The sequence below is a fragment of the Parus major genome, chromosome 1A, assembly GCF_001522545.3.
Source record: "Parus major isolate Abel chromosome 1A, Parus_major1.1, whole genome shotgun sequence".
In the NCBI taxonomy this organism is placed as follows: Eukaryota; Metazoa; Chordata; class Aves; order Passeriformes; family Paridae; genus Parus; species Parus major.
In genome coordinates, this window is record NC_031773.1 from 54,922,818 (window position 1) to 54,943,584 (window position 20,767).

Here is a 20,767-nt window from a genome sequence, read left to right on the forward strand (position 1 = left end):
AAGGTTTTTGTTTTGAAGGCATTAAGTAGTGCCATGGGTGGTGTGGTGTATTCCCTGGAGAGATGTCAAACATAGCTGCTGTTTGAGTAGTAGAGGGAAAATTAGCTCAAGAGATTGTAAAGATACTTTAAAGAACAGCTTGATTCTGTAATGAGTCATTCCTGCAGGGCAGGACCTGAACTTCTCACCAGGAATTTTTCTTCATTGTATCTCCTCCTCCTATCGGCATCCTTTGTGTTCTCCTACGCTGCTGTCCTATTTTCTACACAAGGTAATATTTATTCCATTTTTTTACTCTCCTCCCTTTCTTAAGGAGGTCACTGATGCTCAGGAAGATGAGTGAAAGCATGAAGTGGCTTTTTTGTGATTCAAAATAGTTTTATGGCTTCCCATACCATGCTTGTAGCAGTACAATGAGATTGAGACACAGAATAAATAATTTATGCTCATTTTACTTGTTCAGTGTGGCTGAGTATTGTTCAGCTCTCTAAAGTATCAAAAGGCTTCATAGGTTATATAAGATTACCTGTTGCCTTTCTTTAAAGACCTTTCTTTAAAGCCACTTTTCTCTCCAGCTGAAATAGTTCTCTGGCAGCTCTGTGAGTCAAGGCAGTTTCCAAGACTAATTCTGATGTCTGTTCTCTACAGTAGCTCTTGTTCACACCATTCCTTGGAGCCTTATGTTGCTGTTATGACTTGGCCACCCACTATCATGTAACTGGCAAGTGTTTTAGTCCCTTGGCTTGTCAAGATTTCTGTGTGTAAGTCAGTTTCAACTGTGGAAGCTGCTACAAACACTCTTAAAGATAGCTGCTATAAGCCAAAATAAATTCAAAGGCTCAGTGATGGAATTAGAGCTTTGCCTGAGAACTGAAACACAACAGTTAAAATCTAATACAGTGAAATACTCACAGTTAGCCGTGTTAGCACAGTTAACCCTCAGTGAAGTCAGCAATGTTGCATCCCTCTGTTGTCTGCTAGCATCCTTTTACTTTGGGGAAATGCTCATTTTAAAGGCTTACTCTGGAGCACTGTAGATGAAGAGCTTTGCCCACAAGTTTTGCCCCTTGTTCTGCAAGCTGTGGTCTGGTTAGGTCCCAAGAGACTGAGCATTTGTGTGTGTGTGTATGTATTTGTAAGGCTGATTTAATTGAATTTAAAATATAGTCTTTTTAAACAATTGAATTAAATTTTTCAGATTTGTCACTGATTTTACTGGTCTTATTCCTGGTGTTTCCCTGGCTTGCCTGAAAATATTCCAAATATTCCAAAATTTTCCCAATGTTTAAAAATTCTGAACACTGTAGAATGCTTTTTTAGTTGCTGTTTAACACAGGAGCAAAACTTCATTTGGTAGCTGAGGTGGTTTTTTTGTATGTGTCTTCCATGGAGTGTCCTCAGCTTGTGTGAGCAGAAGTGTGATATTCCCTCAATCTGATACTAAACATTTTCAGTGGAAAACAACGCCCAGGACACAGTCATGATGAGAGGGAAAAGCCTCTCAATCCCATGTGATCTACTTACTGTTCTTTGATACTCTAGTCTGTTCATCATGTTTTAATGGATTAAGATTTTCTTTGCACTGCTTTAATCCTGTTTATCACAAAATCGGGTGGTGTTTTAGAATTTCCTTCCATAAGAAAGACAACAATGAAACCTGGCTGTGTCTGTTTTGTAGCTGGCATCTTCTCTGATTCTGGGTTTTTAGAGTTCAGAGATAGCAGTGAAGGAACTGTGGGGGAAAGCTTATTGATTGCTTTTGTGTTGAAATAAATGATGAAAAGTCATTATTGGCTGGCTGATGAGGTCTGGCGTGTGGATGGCAATAATTTAAGGGAAATTACAGTTTCATTAGTGTGGGTGTGGTCTCCAAGGCTATGTTTAACTCTCAGCACAACTTCACTGTATAAAAACAGTCATGGCTCTCTCTGATCTTTGACCCTTGCTGCTCCAAAAGTTGAAATACACTTCTGCATTCTCTTATTTGTCACTGCTGTCTGTATTTTCACCTTCCCTTTTTTGATTCATATTGGTTTGTTGAATTCCTTGTGATCACTTTTCTCTGGACTGTTGAGGTACACAAGGCTGGATGGACTGGAAAAAAAAAATCAGCTCTATGTGTTAATGGCAGGGCAGAAAAAGCCTGCAAAGAAGGGCTCAATTTGTTGACTGTCCTGTAAATACTGGATTATATTGGCCCTAACAGGACAAAGTAAGAAGACTACTATATGTATCTACTATACAGCTGTAGCTATATTTGAGGCTGAAGGAAAGCATTGTGAACAGATAGTGATATTTTTTGTCCTGAAAGTAATCTGGTCAAAGATGTCCTTGCCCATGTAGGAGGGTTGGGCTGAATGGTCTCCATCCAAATCATTCTATGCTTATGTGACTTTTAGGAACTGATGAGTTCTGGAGAAAGCTCATATGATACTTTCTATAGTGTGACAGGGAGGTGGAAGGGGAAATGTCTTGTGCTTTCAAGTTTCTTCTCAGAAAGCTTAGAGTCAGAGCTAAGGTGGAATAGGTTAAAAATGTCTGTACTGTCACATACTCTGTTTAAGAAATGTAAATGGGATTCAGGGAAAGACTAAACAAATTCATGGTAAATATGGCTTTCAGCATCTGGCAAAATACTGTTGCACAAATCACATGGATGATCTGGATGACACGGATGATCATGGAACTGATGCTGCAAGCCATGGGGCTTGGGTGTTTGATGCTTTCTGCATCAAACAGTGGATTACCCAAACATTTACTACTGCTTCTTGTCAAATAAAGAACATTTGACTGGTTTTTTGGTCATCTTTTTTTACTTGATCATATCTTGTGTAGTCTTATCTACCTCAGAGGTGTATTAATGCATTCCACTCTGCTGTTTGTTGTGAACCCTCCGTGCAGGTTTTATTAACTCAAACCCAGAATAATCTGTACTTTATTTTTAGTATCTAGCACTGCCCTGATTTGATTTTTATATGGAAGTGAAATCACAGTCACTGCAATCTGATCTGTTTCTTTTGTGAGTTTGTTGTTTGGATTTTTTAATGTAGTAGGGGTAATTTTAAAGTTATGAATTCACTATACTTTCACTGCACTGCAGAATCTAAGGACAGGTCTGTGTGGTGTTCTTCCTGGATTGGGTCATGGCCTTTTTTTGTGGGGTGCACATGTGCTTTGTGTGTGACCAAAAGCTACATTAACTGGAAAATGAGTGTCCTTCCCTATATCATAACATGATTCTGCAGGATATACATTTATCATTTGTATATATAGAAAGGAGATTTTAGAAATAAAAACTGTTAAACTATTTTTTTAAACAGAAGAATTGGCAAATCAAACCTAGTTGATGGAGACATAGCCTTTGACCACTTCCCATGTCTTAAACCAGAAATCCTTTAACACTTGCTGATCTTTCTTTACTAAAGAAGATTGACAAATGAACCACAGATTCCTGGATTTTATTTTTTTTTTCAGGTATGGAAGGTGCTTTAAGCTACAGAAACCCAGCTTTATATGGTTAATGTAAAACCAGAGTTCCCATAGAAGAAATGTTCCTTTTGTAAACTCTAATAGAATGGATGGCATTCAGTGATCTTTGATATAGTTCTCTGATTTCATTGAATTGCAACCATTTCATTATTTGTTTGGAGAGTTTTGTAGTTGCTTGTATTACTCTTACTCTTGGTCTAACTTGCAGACACCAAGATGCTACAGTGACAAATGCTGTGCAAACATAGGACAGAAAGTTCTTTTCCTCTAAGAGCTTCTATTCTGTGTTCTTTGAGCACAACCACAGATTTTCCCTTTGGGACACATACTACAACTGAGCTGGAAGGAAAGAAAAAAAGGATGGAAAAATACTGCTGTTTACTTTCTAATTATGGCATGGTACTTGATCATCACATCTACCTAGAGATTGCTTTTCTTGCAATGTGATGAAGTCACAATCTTGCATGTGAACCAGGAGAGCTAGGGAGGAGAGGGATAGATGTTCCTCATTTTTAGAATTTGGATGGGAAAACGTCTTTTCAACAAATGTGTTTCTGTTGGGCTGCAGATCCCTTAGTGTTTTTCACCTTGTTCAGGGTTAACTGCCCACCTTTTTAAAGATATTGTTGCTTTTCCTTGTTGCAGCAGTCCTGAATACCCATTCCTAAACATCCTCCTTGCCCAGCCCACTTCTTTGTGGACTTTCCCTCCTCCTTTTCCTGGTGATCACTAATTTCTGTAGGTCACTTCCTTAATATCAAATTTCCCCCCGTCCTTTTATTCATTATATGCCTACAAATATTAAGTTGTGATATGACTGTTTCTTCCTTCCTTATATGCCCTGGGGCAAAGCTTGAAGGATGCACTTTAACAAGACACTTTAACAAGTAGTTTTAAATAAGTTGTGTGCTTTGGGGTTTTTTTTAATACATTTTGTTTAAGCCATCCAGGCTTCTTCGCAAAATCACTTGTTACTGGTTTTAGCCTGTCCCACGAGTCAGGAAAAGGACAGCATGTGGAAGGTGTGACAGAAGTGAGGGTCACTTTGGGACAGTCCTATGTGGTGTCCTGTAGCCGATCCCATTTCCCTAAGAATAGCTGGGAGCCAAGTCAAACCCCTCTGCAGACTACTGCCCAGCTCATGAGAGGGGCTTTTAACAGCACCTCAGGAGCTCTCTGGGGATGAGGACAAAGCATGCTTTTATTTCTGCCCATACAGAAATCCTGTGATTTTGGAGTACTGGGGTGTAATGGAGAAGAGAAAGGGGAGGTCAGTGTGAGCCAGCCACAGCTGCTTTGTGGGAGCCCTGTGAAAGGGGCCTTCCTCTCTTAGACTCACTGAGATGTCTACAGATCTCTCACATGGAAAAAAAGAAAGTTGGGAGATGCTTCAGAAGTTCTCCTTTTGAATTCTGTGTCAGGGTGCAGGTGGCTTACTGATCCTTTGGCTGGGACAAAAATCCCTCTCCTCCCTGGCTTACACAAACTGTGCATGATCTGCAGCAAACCTTTTCAAACACTTTGTGCCTGAATTGAGTCTGCAGGAAGGAGGAGAGGACAGCCACACTGAGTGCTGGACTGTGATTCACTGTCACATGAGCCAATTTGGGTTTGGGGGCTGTGTGTCACAGTGGCACACTGCTCACGTAGCTCTTTAATACTTGGTTCGGCTTTCCAGGTTTCCTAACAGTACTCATGTGACTTCCTTCTCAGCTTCATCACATTCAGAATATTCAAATGAGTTATGTACACAGTTTGAGTCCCCTCATCTGCAAAATGGGGAAAGTACTGACAGAAAGATGGTATGGCTCAGTCTGAGAGGTGCTTGGAAGTGAGAAAAAAGTAAGTGCCATCTATTTATTGTGAGACATTTGTGAAAATTTTAATTATTGGAGTGAGGAAATCATATATGAGCCAACAATTTTTATTTGGGGTAACGTAGTTTCATAGAACTAGTCTGCTCTGCAAGGACTAAAAGCATGCAGTGTTTAGTCTGTAGTTATTCTGGTTATGATGGCAACTTCTTATCTTAGCAGCATGACTTTTATGACACATTAATGAGAATGTTTGTTTTATTTAACAGTTAAATAAAATCAGTTGTTCTCTGTGCCTCTTCATCTGCCTTTTAGAGAAAATTAATAAAACTAACCTTATTTTTTAATTAACTTTTGTTTAACGTTCATAGGAATGTTTTGGTGACAGGGAAGACATAGCTGCACCTCTTGTTGTTGAGTTTTCAGCTGATACTTGCATTGTGCAATTTGTGTGTTTCTGCTTTTAGAGAAAGCAAAGTTGGGCGTAGAACACTTGTGAAACCAGGGTAATAGGTTAATGAGATATTCCCCTCCTAGCAGTTTAATCTCTTCTAAATCCCCTTATCTGCTAGCTAATCAAATAGATAAGGCACAATTAATATATTACTTTTTTTAAAAAGGGGAGGAGTTAAATATGTATGTCAAAAATGGGCAGTGGTGACTTCTTTATACTTGTTTTAATGTTGTTACTTCTGGAAGCGAAATAGGATCCCCAGTTTCCTTCGTGTGTGTAAAATTCCTGCTTTCTGAGTGGTAGCAGAGCTGCAGTGACTCTCTTGTCTGGCCCCTACTTTTCCTTGACCCCTTCTCTTTGCTTGCATTGGTCAGTAACAGTTTATGTAGCTGCTTATCTAAAACAATTGCTTCTTAAATTCTTCTGTAGCCATTTGTCCCATAGTTTTCTAACCTACAGTATTGTTTGTGTCAATATTGAAAGCTGTATTGCTGATCTAATCTGAATTTAAAATCTGGCATGTACTTGCATGACAGGCATTATCAGTGGTTTTCCTGGGTTGGGAAGGGTAGACCTGGCTGAAGAAAGGTTGGCAAAGCCCTCACTCACTGGCAGATGGACAAACCAGACTCCTGGGGAAAGTGGTTTGTTCCAAATGTGAGAAACTGAGCAGCAATTTTACCTTCTCAACAGAGGCTTTCCTGGAGCAAGAAGGTGTTCTGTTATAAAGGCACTTCATGTGTAAAGCCAAGCAACAGGGGTGAGCTTTGAACTCCTGGAGGAGCTGAACTTCCAAAATACAAATCTAGCATTGGAGTTCTAGCACTGGAGTTCTCTTGGTCTGATTATGAAACTCAGCTAATGGTATTTTTTATTTTAATGGTGCATCGATGACCTGGGTGAATAAAATTTGTATGTGTCTTTAAGGAGCCTGGGATTACTTGCTAGGGGTAACAGGGATGAGGAAATGCAACTTCCTAGCTCAGCAGTTTAAAAATAAATGCTCAAAACAGAAAGAAAATTTCTAAATCTCAGCCAGGGTGCTGAAAATGTGTTCATTTAGGTTTCAAACCCATATATATGGAACCTGCATCTGCTCATCTCAAGAAGGAAAAGGCACAAAAGTGTTGAAATATCTGGAGAAAAGTTGTTTTTTTGCTGGTTTTGGCAATATCCCCCTGCCGTACAACATCTGTAATAAAAGGAAACAATTAGCTGCCCGTTCCAGAGGCTGTGCCCTCAGTGACAAACAGATTCTCATGGATTGTTGTGCAAGTGTGTTCCCTTGGTGCTCCCCCCTCCAAGCAGCTCTGCAGTGTTGTGAGCGTGGGGATTGTGCGTGGCTGGAGATGGAAGGGGCTGCAGGGAGCTGTGGTTTGGACTGGTCCAGAGGTTGAAAACAACCTCAGCTGGCTGCTACATTCTGATTCATATTATCAGAATTCACAGGGCTGGATTTAAATCCCAGCTTTTTTCTCCTTCTGAGATGAATGTGTGCCAGCTGGGGATCACATGGTGTGGGAGTTCTGAACAATAAAAGAAAGTTACTCGGGGTAACTTCCCTTTCCAGTTATTCCTTTTGCTTTTTGAAACTGTGTATTTCCTCAGTTCATAATTCACTCTAATATCTTTGTATTTTGCCCTGGAGCACGACATGGAGTTTATGTCATTTAAAAATTGATTTTAAATTATTCTGACCAATTTTAATCTATGCCAAATAAACTAATGTTTTGATAACAATTCTTTAATGTCGATTCTCTTGGTCAGTGCTCTGGTATCCTGTGTACTTAATTCTAGGCATAAATTTAAAGAGCCATTAGGAAATGCAAAAGATGATTTGAAATGAGCACCATGCAATATAAAGGGCGAGCAAAGCACCGAACAGAAAAATATATTAACATGTCCTTTAACCTCGATACCGCTTTCGTTTCAAACAGCATCGCAATTAATAGTGACAAAACTTTCACACTGGCTGAGGTATTAGACAAAACAACTTACTGTAGTCCCTCCTCCTCCTCCTCCTCCTCCTCCTCCTTCTCTCTCCAGCAGTTTGTTTGTTACATAAGCTGATTTCTTTGTTTTTCCTCTTTCCCTTCACTCTTTTCTCTGGGCAGGCTGCTCTGCGCTTCTCCTGTCAGCCCGGGCTCGCCCTCGGGAGGAGGAGCATGGGCTGAGGAGGGAGCCGGCGTGTGAGCTGTCAGCACACACCGAGCATCCCCCGAGAAGCCTGTCTGGCCACTTGTGGGGCTTGTGGATGGGGTAAATGTGAGCCTCTCGTAGGGTCATTGCCATTGCAGAGTCAGCTCCTCGCGCAGTGCTGCTGGACTGAATTGGCAGGCAATGTCTTCTGAAGCAGGTAAGGCTGACCGGGATGCTCCTGGTAAACTTGAATCTCTTCAAGGTGTGTTTGTGTCCAGAGACACCAAGAGTTAAACTTTCTAGTCTGAGGCAAATAAAGCGGTGGACATCAGCTGCCTTGTGATGCAATACAGCTGGAATGCTCTGGTGGCTTTTTCCTCCTATTCGCAGTAAATGAGCTCCAAGGCTCCTGAGCGGATTGCCTGACACATCTGCCACACCAATAACCCCGCTGCTTTTGGCTTCTCTTGCTGCTGCTTTCACCAGCTCGGGACTTTCTCAAAGCAAATCGCTTTTTGTGATGTTTATAAGTGGTTTCAGTTCCTGGCTCATTTGCCAGATTCACTGAGCTCTGTTCTTAGCGGTAAGGTTTCTACAGGACGTACCTATGAGAAAGCATTGCCTCTAAGATTTATGTCCTGCATAAGATTTATATCATTCTTTTAGGAAGTAGGCGTACACCTGTGACTTACACCCAGCTTTTCAGATATAATGCTGCAGTAATCCATTTAACTGATGCTTATGCTACACATAATATACAGAATTGGCTTCCATAATTTTAAAAAGAAACATCTTTTATCGCACCATCCAGTGAAAGGTTTGACTTTTTTCCATTGTATGCTTGTAATGAGTTTTAAAGAATACTGTTGAAAATACTGCTTTACTTCTGAGTGCATTTTTCAGTTCTGAGAAAAATTCAGCTTGGAGTAAGTTCAGTCAAAAGGCATACCCAACCCTACCACTTAATATAAAACAGCAAATAATTTGAATTAGGTTTTTCACAGAGAGATGGGTGAAACTGATCTGTGGAAGGTTTGGGTTTAGCCAGCTAGTCTCCCTCTCTGGAAAACCCTCTGAGGCTAAAGAGAGGGAAGGAAGTTACCGGCTGAGTGAGTTTGAGATTTGCTGGAGAAGCTTGCAGTAGAGCTATCCAAATAGTTCTGTCTGGTTCTCCTGATTTCAGTAGTTGGGGGCATCTACCTTTTTAAGGGGGTACAAAGAATACTTGTTTGAAAAAATTCTGTTGGCTCCTTATCTATTTTATGAGCAAGTTTGAAACTGCCCTTTCCCCTCTAGCTTTTAATAATCAACGAGAAGGATGGGAATCACAACTTTCCCCCCACTCCTTAAATACCATTTTGTTGTATCCTGAGAATAATTTACATGTGTTTGTAGGAAGCTTTCTTTCTCTGAGCTGTCTCTTAAGAGCTGTTTTCTAGGAAATGTAATGCGTATCCTTTTCCTGTAAATGTGATGTGAATCTTACAGATTTTTCAGGAAGGATAATGTGGTGTTTATAAATACTATTTCCTCTTACCCCCTGGCTTACTTTCAGTCTGTAAGGGCCAAGGCCTACAGGATTCTTACATGTGACAGTGGCAGTCTGAACAAAGTAGAGTGGTGAAGCTATGATATTTGTTTTGTGGTTTGTTTTGTTGGTTTGTATTTTTTTATATTAACTATGTGATGCACAAATAAATTTGTACCTGCTTTAAGATGACTTAAATTATACTGTCAGGTGTAGGGGACCTATGGATGTAGGCAGTGCACAGGGAAAGGGTGGCAGCAGGTAGTTCCAGTCTTGTGTGCGTTTTAAATCAAGTGGACAGATATCCCTGGATCCCCCTGGATGGTGTCAGAGAAGCAGGGAGTGCCTTGCTGAAGCACTGGCTGCCTCCAGTCTGAAACACAAAGCAATCCTTCCAGTGCTGACTGCCAGGACTGGGTGAGGGGCAAAAGGAGGGACAGTACCTATAGGAAATATAAATTCACACAGCAGTTCATTCATTCCTGTCACTATAGGCAGTTGAGTGTCTCCAGGTACCTGAGCAAAAGCAGTTTTTCCAAGCACTAAAGCCCCACAACATATACGTAGAATGTACCTTTCCTGGAGCGCTGATGTTTTAGAAGACCCAAACTTTATAGATTTATATTCCTTCAATAGCAGTATTCACTATCAGGAAAAAATCTGATTTCAAGCAATACCTTTTCAAAAGGTCATTGGTACCATGACTCAAAAGTCAGCAGGGACTCCATTGTTTCCATTAATGCCATCATTATGCTTTTCTTTGTGCCTGCAGCACTTAGTCTTATGTTAGTCTTTTACATGATAGTGCTGTGTGAACAGAAAATGTCTGTTGGTTTACACCAGTGCTTGTAAATCCAGTGTATTTGTTGAGTCTACTAAAAATTAAAAATAATTCTCCTCTATCTCTTCCCTTCTGCCCTGGATTTATAATTATTACAAAACAATGGATTGCATTTCTTTAGTGTTAAGAGTTTGGAGCTTTAGTGCTTGCGTATTTCTTACAGTTTTACAGGCAGTGCTTGACCTTGAGAAGTACAGGTAGTTAGGAAACACAATCTTTCCTTTACTTTGCCACAAAATATTTAACACATTATGATTGCTCTTGCTTGCCTGTGAAAAAACCCCTGCACTCATGACCCATCACTATAAAAAAGGAAACAAAAAGAAGGGGAGGCAACAGCTGGTTTACATCATGTGAGGTGGAGAGGGATTGGAGTATTGCCAAACCTTGTATTAGAAAAGGAGTTAAATGCTTAACCTTAAACAAATGTTATTTTTATGAGTAATTTTGTAGACTTTATTTTCTCTCTGTTTTGGAAAACTTTTTTCCCCATCATGCAAACCATCCACTTTTTTTAGTGAATATTACAATGCTCTTTTTTCCCATGCCAAGAGCTGAGGCTCTAAGAAGAACTCTAAATATTACATGGGAGTCAGCAGCATTCTGTTGGGCTGCAGTTATGCGAGCAGCTCAAGTGATCCAGTGGGCAGTGGCTGCCAGGAGGCTGCCAGGTCCCTCCCTGGGGCTCTTGGGCCCATCCACGAGCCAGCTCAGCTCGCTCCCACTGTACAAAACTCTGCTGGTAAAACCCATGTGTGCTCACCCGGGAGCTGTGCGGGGTTATGCCGACCTGGAGAGAAACCCAGCGAGCCCAGTAGAGCTGGTAAGAAGTGAGCAGTGGGAATTACAGGCGTGTGGAGGGATGGAAAGGATGGAACTTCTCATCTTGTCTCACTCTGGGGTAGCTGCAGTTTGGGTGGCAGCAGCCTTTTTTCTGGTCTGTCCTGGGGCGTTCAAACATTCACGTTTTGAGACGTTTGCAAAGTGAAAGGTTGCACTCTTTGAGGTGTGTTGGACAAAACTTCAGCCACTTCAAAATTATTTCTCTTCTGAAGTCCAGTTGGGTTTAATGTACTTTCAAATTATATTACTTTTTTTCTTTCTTTCTTTAATGGTATTTCTTATCCATTTGCACACTCAAAGATAAATATTCATAGGACTATTAAGCTTTTTGTACCTGTGTGATAGACTTTCAAGTTTGCATAGAGACAAGATACGTGAATTCTCCAGCTTCATAAATTTTAAGAAATAGCATTCAAAATTTGTCACAGTAGCTGTTTTTTTGGCTTTTTTTTTTTTTTAACAGATTTTAAACGGATGTCTAGAAAAGAGAAGAGAGAGAACTAAACAGCAGAATGTTTCTGAATTTTAATCTTTCAGCCTGTTCAGAGCATGAAGTGTAAAGCTGTTTCAATCCATATAATGTTCAAGAGGCAAATGCATTCATGTGCAGGTCTGTTAACCTGAAGTGAATTCTGTGGACAGCACAAAGAGTGGTCATCTCTGGCAATTAAGGGCTAAGGGACTTCTTTTTCCCCATTTGGATTCCAGGCAACTAGTATTTGGCTTCCTTACATAAGGGTGATTATGAACCAGTGGGTTAATGTGAAATGGTGATTGGTTTCTTGTTCCTTACGGAAAAGAGACGATGTAAAAGCTGGCATAATTGTGGTAGGCTTTAAAGAGACTGGACAAGGAAGGTCCTTCCTGAATGATTTCACAGGAAGGCTCTAAATGCACTTAAATGAGGCTTTTTGTGGCTATTCTTCACTTTTTTTTCCTCAACCAGGTCAAAAGCAGGAAGCACTTGAATTCTTGTGAAGTGTCCAGCTTTGGGTTCTTTATGTTTCTGTTTGGTGCAGTGAGCATTCCCAGGGAGCTGCTTGTTCCGTGGTGTTTCGTAGCTGATGGCTGCTGGTGACTTGGCAGGGAGGCTGGAGTGCCTGGGAAGCCTGGGAGAGCCAGGCAGTGGCCATGGAGCAGCCGTGGTCCAGCTGCACCGCTGGGGCCGCTCCGAGGGGCGGCAGGGCTCCTCTCCATCCCCACCTTATCACAGACTTCCCCAGCTCACATTGACTTGTAAGCTCTCGTGTAACAGGAAGCAGTGCCTGTTGTAATGTTATTGTGCAGTTAATACCCTGCTGCCTTTTCTGTAATTGGAGCATATTTCAAGCCATCCGTTTGTAGATAATGTTTGTTTTTATTATTTGTTTTTCCTTTCTGTCCCTACTGTTTTCTCCAGCCCCACTGAGATACAATTCAATAAAGTCAATATTACCTCGTGGCTACCTGCTTCTGGAAAGAGAATCTTGGCTTCCTTTCCCTATCAATAAATTTGCATCCTTGCCCAAGCTCCAGTGCATCTAAGGTGAATGAATACATGGAACTGGCTGCTTTATTTTTTTTTGGTTACATTTCTGATGGCTTAACTTTCCCAGACGGCATCCTGAGGCTAGATGGGTGCCAACACTGGTGCACAGACAGTGGTGGGAGCAGACAGGCAGGGGGAGGGAGGGCAGTGGGTGGAACAACTTGTGTCCGTGACAGCTGGCTGCTGGATGCGCTCTGGGTTGTCAGATGCTGGCAGGACACATGGACTGCTGCAGCAGCTGGATCAGGGAAACAGTTTCCATCTATCAGTGGTGATTTTATTGACCCATACTGACTTCTTTCTGGATCTTTGGCCATTCTGCATTTTGGATATACTGTGTTATGTATTTATTTCTTTAAATTACTTGAATGTGCGTGTATTTTACAACTTCTGCTCAGATCTTCTGAAATAATAAATCAGTTACAGTTTCAACCTTCTGTAATTAGATAGTTTCTCTTTTTTCCCCTTTGGGTCTGTGGGGGCCTTTTGCTTTGGGTTGTTTAGCATCCTGTTTCTAAAAATGCTTTCTTTTAGTCCTTTTATCTACAGAAATAGCTGATTTCATGCCTCAAAGCATACGGATAGTTTCCAAAATAGCTCTGAGTTGAGAAGAAAAAACTGCACAGATAACTGGGCAGAGAACAAGATTGAGACGTCTGTGACTTGTTAGAGAAGTTCAGAAGCAATGAATACTGAGCAAAATGATGAAATTTGTAGTTAACTCAAATTTCTCTAAGCACACTGTTATTTTATAATGGCTTATGAATTATAGAAGGGGAGGTCTTTCTGTCATTGTCTGAGTAATTCCTGCATTTGCCTGGTAAGTATATGCTAATGAATCCTCTTGAATTATTCCAGTGATTTGTATGAGCTAGTCAGCTACATTTTCCCTTCAGTTGATCCCAGTATTGCAGGTGCTTTCCTTAATATGAAGTTAAATTGTGCTGCCAACATGGTGTCATACTGTTTATTTGATATATGATAAAAGGAATAGGAAAACAAATAATCTTAAAACACAACAAATCAAGTGAAAGAAACACCAGGCTCAGTCTTATAGCCCTTTCCCAGACAAGTGATTCTTCTGTGATCAGTGAATCTGTTTTTACAAATGGGGTGTCCTGTTAAGTCAATAGCAGCTTGGGACACTTAGTAAATGATGGTTGCCATCTGTGCAGAAAATGCTGGTGACAATTGAAAACTTAGTGAAAGTTTTTATTGTTGCATAAAATAATAGTTATGGGGACATTGCTCACCTCACGCAGCTCTGCAGAGAAACCAGAATGAAAAAATACCTTTAGGAAAATCCTGTCAATTTTTCCTTGCTCGTATTCAAAATGACTATTAATGCAGTAGGAGCTCAAGAAAGCCACACAAAATTTGTTCAAGCTGTAAAGAGACCATGGGACAGGGAGGGGAGGAAGTGCCCCCAGATACAGAACTCACCAGCGCTCCCGTTACCACCATGGGGGAAGAGGGTGACAGATGTAGTCAGGAGGCTGCTGCAGCTTTGTGAAATGCAGCCATGTGAGAAGCAGCTCTCGAGCTGGAAGTTGCCATCATGACTTAAGGAACTGGCAAAAGGCAGTGCTGACAAGCAGGGAGGAATTACCTGAAGTTACCTGGTGCAGAATGAGACAGTAACAGCAGGGCAGCTGACTTGGGCTACAGGGTCAACTTGCCCTGCCTGTTCGTGGAGTGGTGGAGCTGATGCTTCTCATTGTACCCATTTTCTTTCTTGATGTTTCTTGTTTTGTGGCTTTGGATCCTGTGGTTCTTAGCTATGTGAAGTTCATGGTCCATGGTGGTAGGGTCAGGAACTGTATTCACTTTGTAAGTCTTGTAATAAAAGCAAAGAAAAAATATTGTCCAAATCTGCTGAAAGATTTTTTGTGTTTCATTGTTTCATGAAACACAAGCCATGAAAAGACTCTACAAGTAAAATAATACTATTGCATATTTTTATATGCAATATAAATTGCATATTTCTCTCTATTCCATTGATAATACATGTTCAAAGACTAAAGTGAAAGGGAATATATTGTAATATAGTAACTAAGTATGTGGAAGAGGAGTACTTTATTCCTGTGAAGAAGCACTCCTCGCACTTGGAGCTCTCCAGTCATGTCTTTTTGGAGATGTGGTTTGAACAATTCTTTTCTCTGTGTATTTAAGAAACCCCCATTATTCATTAAATAGCTGATGAACTATTCCACCATCAGCAAAGCCATCATCACAGTGTGTACAGTATAGGTGAGTAATAAAAACCTTAGTGAAGAAATGGTGTGGTTCGGCAGAGGGCCTCAGTCATAAACTTCCGCTTTCAAACTAAAATAATTTCAAATTCTGTCCAGTGCTTTTTGTTTTATTGGAGCAGCATCAGCAGTGCATGTTACATTATTGTGCTAATCCAAAATTGAAACAAATGTTGGAAGATAATCCCATAAATTGTTGACTCATTTTAATAAGAGTCACAGCAGATGCGCAGTTTGCCTGCAAGGAAACAATTATCAGAGCCAAAAGAACAAAGATCACAGCCAGACAGGACAACAGAGTGAAGCACACTGAGTCTGCCTCCTGTAGCCAGCATTGGCAGGACATTTGTAGTAACTGTGGAATTCACCATTCAGTTCCTTGCTCTGTGTGATTCACTGTGTGCAGAGACTGAGATCAGGGGATTACTGATAAATCTCTGTTAATATTTTGGTGCTTCCTGTTAAAGCTTGGACTTTATAATCTTGAATTTGTTGCCTTAAATATGTATCTTTCTTGAAAGGCATCCAAGCAACTCCATTTTTTAGTAGACATTACTGGAAGGTCTATTTCAGTCTAGAAATGAAAGTTACCATCAGAGAGATGCATGATATCTTCCAACTAAAACAACTGTAATGCTTGGCAAAACATGGGAAAAGCAGCATGAAATGCTCAAGTCTCCTAAATACCTGCAAATCAAACCAATGCAGTAATGTCTCATCTTAGACCAAGCAGATATGGGAACATTTGGTATTGGGTTCTGTCACTGATGCTCTGCATAACCCACCTCAGTTTATTAAAAATGAAACTATTTCAAATGCTGTTTCTTCTTTTAATTATTCTTTTGGGTGTTGTGCACTGTTAAACTTGCTGAAGTTTCTTTCAGTTTTCCTTCTGTATTGCTGCTCTATTTGTTGCCAGTGGTTCACACACTGTTGTGCATACCACAGTCTGGAAACCTTTGCTCTCTGTTACTAAGTAAGGTACCACAAATACCAAGAAGTTAAATATTTTCTGGTTCTTGGCAAGTATCATGTAGCAAGTGTTTGGTCTGAGAGTTTGAAATTCGGTAATGTTTGCTGTTTAACTTCACCATCACATGTTGTGAGTGCATTCACAGGGATCATTGTACTAAAAGCAGTATTTATATACTTTCTTTTCAATCTATAATTTATATCTACCATATTTACTTGAAGATTTATTAACTCCATGTGGAAAATGCTATGAAAGACAGTTAATACTATTTTTGTAGTTCTATTAATGATTGTATGCAGTGAGAAATAATAGTTTTTAATGGTTTACATATTTTTTACTCCCAAAAGATGCTCTACCTTCTTCTGTTGAACTTAGAACTTTTTTGCCTGTGTCTGGGGAATAGCTCTGCAAGGAAAAAACCCTACATTTTTGCATTTTGTCAGCATATGTATCTGAACTAATCCTTTAACAGAACCTGATCTGTCCCCTATACTTTGCCAAGATTCCATTTTTCAAAGATAATTCTAAACCGTCTGTTACTTGCTATTTATTTTTCTGGCCAGCACCTTCTCCCAGAAAGGAAACTAATTTATTTAGTGAGACAGCCCTCCTGACTTCAGCAAAAGCCATTTTTTTTTTCTCTTTTTGCAGTGTTTGGTTGTCAGCTATTTACAGTATTTCAGCAGTGGCTCACCACAGTAAAGGCTGGCTTGATGTTTAACCTTTATAGCACATCTGCACAGAACAGAATGTCAGTGTGGAGTTTCTGCCCTATTCTGCAGCTGAAAACATTCACAATTCTATCACCACTGCAGTGGGAGAGGTGAGGATGTATCATAGCACAACTGTGTAATTAACTTGGCATGATAGCTTCTAATAGAAATTGGAGGAAGGAAGATTTTTATATTTTTTTTATGAGAGAAATGTTGGCTTCCAGACTTCCTACCCTCCTTCTTCACACTCCTAATTCTCAGATAATTTGAGCTTAGTCCAGTTGTTACTGACATTGGGTATGCTTCAGCAGTGTAAGCCTCCTAGGAGCATGCCAGTTCCCCTCACTGAAAGGGTAAGGTCTGTGAAGGGGAGGTACCAGGTTGTTTAAGACTTAGTTTTGAGGGCAGGTTTGGACACAACTCTTGCAAAATCTATGACCTCATGTACTGGATGTCTGGCCCAGGCCTCGATGTGCGGTGCTGTAACTGAGAAACCATGTTGTGCCTTCTTGCTCGTGATCAGGAAGCTGCTGCTCACTCCTGCTCTGTCCTTACCCCAGCTCCTGGGGTGTTTGGTGAGTGGATGGGTTGGAGTTGGATGGTGAGTCTCTGGCAGTGTCAGTGTTACTCTGAGCTGCCCAGGAGAATGTCTGCTTTGGTTGCTGTGCCTGAGCCAGTGCCTTGGCAGGGTCTATTTGCTGAACCCACACTTCTGCCCAGGGCTGGGTAGGAAGTGTGAAGCTTTGCAATGATCTTACACAAAAAGATCCAGCAGTAGAGCAGCAAGACCACAGCCACTGGGGTGGGTGCTCTTGGGACTTATCACATGGGGCATGCATAACTACATAATTTAAGAGAAGTAATTTCCATCCTTTAATTTTGCCTCTTGTCACAAGAAACTAACTTTCCCCGTGGATTTTGTTTCCATCCAGAAACACTGCATTTCTTTCATTCAGAATGTACGAATGAGAGTGAAATCTCATCACAGTGGTAGTTAAAATTAAACAGTGCTGCAGCAGTAGAGAAGCACTATGTGCTTGTAAGTGGGAATGAAAATAAATACAACAGAAGAGTTAATGGTGTTGAGATTGGCTCATGGAACTGCTGATGGAAGACCTATCAAATACTAAGACATTAATGTAATCCTCGTGAATATAAATAAGCCATTTTTTAATCTTACTGCTATTTCAGGCTGGCTGATTGTTTGTCTAAATGTTCATGGATCCAAGTTATTTCTAATTAAAATGCCCTGAAAAAATAGATCATTCATCACCTAGCTTCAAACATACTTGCAGATGCAAGCGTGTTTGCAAGCATTCTAGCTTCTCGTTTCCTTGCAGATGATAAGCAAAATAATTAAGCGCTTATCAAATTTGCACTGTTTATTCCTCTCTTCTGTTGATTATTATTACCCCTTTCTCCCTTCATTTCTTACATCTTTCCCCACCTTTCTCTCCTCTCCAGTGTTTTTCATTATTCCTGATTATGAAAGGGGGGTATTAATCATGTACCAGTCAACACAGGAAGTGGCTGGTAGTATTTTGTTGTGCATGGCATTTCTGACTTCAGGTAAAATTTCTCAGTTTTTATAATTCACAGAAGTAGCAGAAGAGTAAAAGTGTTTCTTTAGTCAGGTCAGAAATAATCATGATGGGGTTCTACTTCAGCCCAGTAAAAGGTGCAGGTTTTTGCAGCATATCTTCATTTTTGCAAATCTAATGGCATTTTACATTGTATTTACAGGGCAACATCTGTATTTTGAAAAGGCAGACTGTGTTACTGCTTATTTAAACCTAGAGAATAGAGCAGCCCTACTGAAATTCATGCTGCTGATTGTGGAGCAAGTATTTGGCTGAATATCACATGTTTTGGGCTTTTGTTATAACAAAATATATTATTATATTACAATACACTTGCATACAATACACCAGGTATGCAGGAATTTTTATCTCAAGTTTGTGTTTCTGCCACAATTTTATTGTCTGCATCACCTGGAAAGGTGGTATTGTTCATTGCCTAGAAACTAGGGCTCAGATTTCCACAGATGTTAAAGGATGCTTTTTGCCCAGAGAATTTTGAATACTCAGTTATGTATAGAAATATGCTGTGGCTGGATTAGTGTTACCTTTTACTATTCCAGCTTTACATGGCTCGAGGATGTAACACGATTAGCAATATCACTAGTTTGAAATATAGGTTAAATGTCCATCTTGAGCAAACATGGCTCCCACAGAGAAAGGAGAATTTATTTAATGGCTTGTACAAATAACAAATTTGAAGTCTCTCTCTTTCCCTACACCCCCATGTGCTGAGTTGTAGGTGTGGAGCCAGAGCACATCTTGAATCAGAACACCTCTTGGAGCTTTTGTTTCCTGTAAGCAGTTGCAAAAATCCAGTTCTAAATAAGCACTCTTTTCTGTTGCTTCTGTTACCGTTCTGTATTACAGCAGATGAGCTTTACAAAATGGCTTTTGCCCACTGAATGCAAGTAATATTTGCCAGTCTGGTGTGGACTGTGTGATGCTGACAATAAAATTGATTCTTAAGGCCACGTAATGTTTTTGCATTAAAGATTTGTTTTCAGCTGTTGCTGATTTTGCTGGTCTTTGTATTAAGGCTGTGTGTGTGCATGTGTGAACCAAGCAGAATGAAAATCTGAACAGCTGCTTGAGGAACTGGGATTGTGTTGAAGTGATCTCACCAGGCAGGTCTAAGGAAGGGCTGCTGCTGCTGAGAGGAGCTGTCCTTTGCCCTTCCAGCCATATCCCCAGCTGGTCCCTTGTGCGAGCGGCAGCGCTGGGGCAGCTGTGAGGTCAAACCCATCCAAAATGCACTCCAGCTTCCACCTGCCATGGGTGTGCTGCTCATCTCATGGTGCAGTGCAACAAGGGCTGGTGCTGGCCCAGGGGAAGGAGTAGCCAGAAGCAGAAGCTGGAGCAGAAGGTGACAAGGAGGGGGGACCGTGGCCGACCACAGAGCAGCTCTGTGCTCAGCAGCAGCTCTGTATTTGGCTCAGTGTTACATGATCGTGAGCGATAACCTTCAACAGGCGTCAGTGCCTTGATAAAGCTGTGTGTGCAAAGTAAGTTCCTATTCTGACCACAGAGACCCTCATTTTCTTAGGAAATCCTTTTAATAAATAAGGTACCATTTCAATGGAGATTTTTAGCCCTGGCCTGAAGAATTGACACAGCAGTGCCCCTTACTGAGCTGCACTCTGGGAGCTGTGGATTTTTGCAGCACATTGGCTGACAAATCTGCAAGGTAATTAGTTTTCAGAAAGGTCTAGGGCTTCACACTTTGACCCTCATTGCAGACTTATAAATGATCTGAATATAGATTTATAAATTGTGTGCAATTGCCTACCCAATTTGTGCAACCTACTCACAGGATCTCACAGGAGTTACTCTTTTTAAATTTGTTTCTGAGTTTAGGATTGCCCAGTTTGAGTGTAAACTGCTACATTTGTATATCCATAGAAATTGTACATATATCTAATATATTTAACAGTAATAATATAAATATTATATAAATAATAATAATAATATAAAAATGTACATATAATTGTACATAGAAAATGTAATCCATACAAGTTGTACTTGCATGGGATTCTGTAGTAAAGGGAAATACAGCTTGTCAACTCTTTGGTGGAGGCAAGGAAAACTTTTGTGGTACAACTCTCTGTACCATCAGCTTGGTCTTTCTAAGAGCTTTCAGTACTCCCAGCTCCACAGGAGAGGCAGACATGGCACCTAAAGTACCTTGTAAGGCTTTGAGGAATGATGTGGGACAGAGCTCTCACTGCTGTACAATACAGCTTTTTTGTGGATGGGAGTGATACCAAAGGAAACAGAGTCAAGGAATCTCTGCCTGAGATCACAGGAATCTGAGATGCTTCTGTAGGCTGGGGGCTTTGTTAGATTATCCTCATCACTCTGGATCAGCCACCTTTATGTTCTTGGGAGATCCCTTGCTACTTGGATGAGCTGGAAGAGGGAAAGATGCTGTGCTGCTGCTGTGGGTGTTGAGCATGAGTTGTCACCTGAGTACTGGGGCTTTGGTGGCATGGATTGTTGATCTCACTGTGGACCTCTGCAGGAATCTGTGGTGGTGGAGGCAGCCTCTGGGTGTAAGGCAACCTCCGTGTTTAACAGGAAAAATAGGCTTCCAGGAAATAAAGAATTAGTACTTGA

General features: G+C 40.7%; 1 protein-coding gene across 7 annotated transcripts in view; it reads left to right on the forward strand.

Moving 5' to 3' along the window:
* Positions 1-20,767, forward strand: part of FGD4 (FYVE, RhoGEF and PH domain containing 4) — a 100,312-nt gene that overhangs the window by 41,301 nt on the left and 38,244 nt on the right. The window contains exon 1 of one of the 7 annotated variants that reach the window (XM_033514542.1): positions 5,314-5,331. The exons of 4 other annotated variants lie outside the window; for them this stretch is intronic. Coding sequence is in view for 1 of the 3 variants with exons in the window: in XM_015628990.3 (XP_015484476.1) it covers positions 8,098-8,113 (16 nt within the window). In the remaining 2 variants the exon portion in view is untranslated. Of the gene's footprint in view, positions 1-5,313; positions 5,332-7,900; positions 8,114-10,992; positions 11,089-20,767 lie in introns of those variants that run through there. 2 more of the 7 variants (XM_015628990.3, XM_015628992.2) reach the window with 2 other exon arrangements.